General features: G+C 36.3%; 1 protein-coding gene across 1 annotated transcript; it reads right to left on the bottom strand.

The window, feature by feature from the left end:
• Positions 1-2,136: 2,136 nt before the first annotated feature.
• Positions 2,137-3,272, bottom strand: LOC116169221 (farnesol dehydrogenase-like). The gene is made up of 4 exons (XM_031485249.1): positions 3,177-3,272; positions 2,919-3,126; positions 2,592-2,860; positions 2,137-2,533 (listed from the first exon to the last, which is right to left on the bottom strand). Exons 1-4 carry the CDS (start codon positions 3,270-3,272, stop codon positions 2,336-2,338), a joined length of 771 nt encoding a protein of 256 aa, XP_031341109.1. The 3' UTR covers positions 2,137-2,335.
• Positions 3,273-3,808: the final 536 nt, after the last annotated feature.

Raw genomic sequence — 3,808 nt, 5'->3', positions numbered from 1 at the left:
AAGCTTCAAGGTGAAGCACGGTATTTCAACCCAGGGTTCAAGATGCAAGCTTTTTTTTACAAACCTAACTCTAAAGCTTAGCCTTCAGGGTTCAAGACAAAAGCTGCGTCGCAAAGTCTGAAAGACAGGACAAGCAAGGGACAAGCTTCAACATTAGATTTTGAAAATCCAAGATTTAAAATTAAGCTCTGAAGCTTCAATGCAACCTTACATGTAGGATTCAAACCTTGAGTAGCAGTACTTCCTAGCTCTCTAGTTTTAAGAACTGGTACTGGTATTCATCATTTATCATTAAATGAAAACTGTTTAAAAAAGTAAAGATTGAAAGATTCACACTGCCATTTTGAATTTTGATTGTTCGGATCTCGACTCGTGGGAAGACGTTGAATGATTAATTAAGTTAACTTGATCTTTACGTCATAAATAACTCCTTATTTCAATAGTTGCAGGTGGTAGCACCTTGGCCGACGTAAACGTTTCCCATGACTTCCTCCATTTTCCCTGAACTTCGTTAATCTCTGTTTTATCAAAAGGTACACTCCTGGCACTTACGTGTATCGCATTATCGGTTAATACAATTTCATTATTTCGTCCTATTTTGAACGAAAGTAATTTTGCGCCCCCATACATCTTCAACTACCGGCGAAACGTTTGAGAGAAACAAGCTTCCCAGTAATTTCCTTAATTGACAAAATGAAAATTCTAAGGCAATTTTATATTTTACTTAACATCCCGTAAAAAATATACGGAATGACATACCGGGACGCCCTTCAAGGGACTCCAAACAAATGAAATTAACTCAAGGTTTTTAACTGACATCGGCAGAAATAGCTTCTTTTATTTACAAGAAATGTGCGTATTTCGGTGAAGAAGTAAGAACGCAATCAACTGCTTTTTAATCAAAATTTATTTGAAACGGCGAGACAGTTGAATTTGGACTGGGAAATGATACATGTAAGCTGTCAATTGGGTTGCAAAAATGGTAGTAAGCGCAGAAGTTGCCAGATAAATATTTATTCATAAAACTAACAGAAAACATGTGTCTTGGGTATGTTATTTTGATATATTTTGATAAGTACATTATTGTCGTGTGAAACATGCAACGTGAATATTTAAAAAGCCCCTAGATATTTGGATAATACAGATATCGTGAACATCGGTGAAATATTATATAAATTCTCCTACCGGCCGGACAATGATTTCCTGTACCTAAAAAAGAATTAATTATTATTCACACTGATTTAAATATAAATGCTAGACTTTTCTGTGAAATTTATAATAATAGTTATTTATATAACAAGAGCGCGAAGTTCAATTTCGCGCATTGAGACTGAAGGTGACGAGGCGAAGCCGAGTTAAAATATCAGTCAAATGCGCGAAATAACTTCGCGCTAGCGTTATATACAATATTTTTTCTACCACTGAACCGATTGTTAATTAAATTTGCTGTTCAAGTTCAACTTTGTCACGTGCGCGAAATACATTTTTCTGTTGACGATTTCGCGCACGTTGCCAAGAGCAACCGTACTTATTAATTAACCGTTTAAAAATCTAGTACTTCGCGTTTCGAAATTCGTCAGAAAATGACAGGTTTTTTTGACAGTTGTAGAAAATAGCTATTTGTGTATTAAGAGCGCAAAATGATATATTGTCGATTGAAAGAGAAAGTTGACGCGCGACGAAGGAGCGCGGCAATCTCTTGAAATCGACAATCAATTTGCGCTCGAATTACACACAAGATTTTTTCTACAATCGAGCAGTTCACATATTTCCAGAAATTTAAATTTTTCACACAAATCATTTTAATCTTATGCCCAAATGAAAGATGTCATTTACTCGTTGTCATTGGATACCCTGAGCAATGTATATTTGATTTATAGTTAATAATTGGGAGAGCGAGCGTTTTTTCTATTTTGTCGCTTATAAGCGACAAAGTGACATTCCTCGAAAAAGATGACGTTTGCGTTGTCAAATACGAGCGCAAATGCCTACTTTGGATATCGATTGTAGAAAAATAGTTTTTTTCGGAGGTTTTATTCATAACAAATTAAAATGTTAATTGTTGTGATATCGTAATGTGTGAAATGGTATTATAGAACAGTCGTTGTCGATTATGAGGGTGAAAAAATAACCCAGTTAAATTTCAAAATCCGCTGGCATTACATTTGGATCAACGTATTATAAATTAAGGGTTAATTTTCAGCAGAAACAGCAAGGTAACCATAAAAATTAATCGTTAATTTATAATGCGTTGATCACAAGTTAACTTGACGCTTATTTAAATTTATTCCGTAGCGCGCACTCAGATCGGGGTGGCGTGCGCCGGAAAAACGTTTCAAGAACAAATAACGGAATAGATTGACGGGACTATTAAGGAAATTACCTGCACATCTGGCGGTGTCGATAGAATAAACATAACAGAGTCAGCAATGTTTTCCGATGTTAAGAAAGGTATACTATCTCCAACAGCGGCCAGAACTTCAGGAGGTTCATAACGAAATATCTCGGTTAGAGTTAATCCAGGACTGACACACTGTATACAAATTGATATAAGTTACTTACGTTAAATTAATAACCGAGATGCGAATTACCGAAACTCTAATTTTTGACTTCTCGTGCCTTAATTCATTTGTTAAAGTATTCGAAAGAGCGTTGACCGCAAATTTAGTGGCAGGATACACATTTGGGGAACTGTTCGGGAGTGGGTGGTTTGGAACGTAACGAGCAGCTATGCTGCTATTGTTTATTATAAGACCATCGATATCGTGCGCCTTCATTACCCTAATGGCTTCGCGCGTAAAAATTGACAAAGCCAAGCAATTGGTGTATAACGTCCTCTTCCAAATGTTAAGGTCGCCATCTAAAATCGTACCGACAAATTACTTATTTCTGATAGATCCTTCGAATCGAAACTTTACCAGCGCCTAACGGATTTACGACTAAAGTACCGGCATTATTAAACAAAATGGATATCGGCCCCACATTCGCTTCTATCCACTCGAACACTCCCAAAATTTCCGTTTCGTTCGTAACATCGCACTGAAGTGGATAAAATTTTGTTTCGTCGGTGGATATTTGCTGACTTAGCTCTTCTAAACGATCGAGCCTTCTCGCAATTCCAATCACCTGTTAATTGTAAAAGGTGTAAGTGCGAACAAAAAAAAACAACTTCTTACATTTATTCCAGCTTCGATGAACTTCTTTGCCGTTGCAGCACCAATTCCGGAACTAGCTCCGGTCACTAGAGCATTGCATCCAACCCATTGCTCCATATTTCTACTGTGTAATATGAATTTGACCCTAACTCTCACTTTTATAATCACCCCTCCATTTGAAGGATGGAATGAAATATTCAAATGGGAAATATTTTTAGGTGTGACGTAGAACATATCAATAGGCTGTTTAACCTGTGTCGGTAAGGGAATACTTTTACCTTTTTACCCCTTTACAAATCTTGTTTTGTGAATGTAAATAACAATCTTCACACCTATTTTTTCACCGTATCGTGTTTGCATATTATACGCCAAAACATTATTTTATGTCCATTGACATTGCACACGGAAAAAATAATCAATAAATTTTCGCTTCCTGCCTAAAGATGTCGACATCTATGGTACCTAATTATTTTCATACCTTGCCAGTAATTAATTTGTAATTATTCTCCACTTTCGGTTAATTTCTGAAAATTTTTCCTAGCTACTGATTATCCTTTTCGCTTCTTCACCAGCATTCATTACAATTGTCGTAGCTGGTTGTGGTTTTGTTGTTCGAATTGCTGTATTGCTATCTAAGTCCCAAAATACAACTT

The sequence above is a fragment of the Photinus pyralis genome, unplaced genomic scaffold (genome assembly GCF_008802855.1).
Source record: "Photinus pyralis isolate 1611_PpyrPB1 unplaced genomic scaffold, Ppyr1.3 Ppyr1.4_LG4, whole genome shotgun sequence".
Lineage (NCBI taxonomy): Eukaryota > Metazoa > Arthropoda > Insecta > Coleoptera > Lampyridae > Photinus > Photinus pyralis.
The sequence above is the reverse complement of the archived record's forward strand: the minus strand, read 5'-3'. Positions and strand labels throughout refer to the sequence as shown.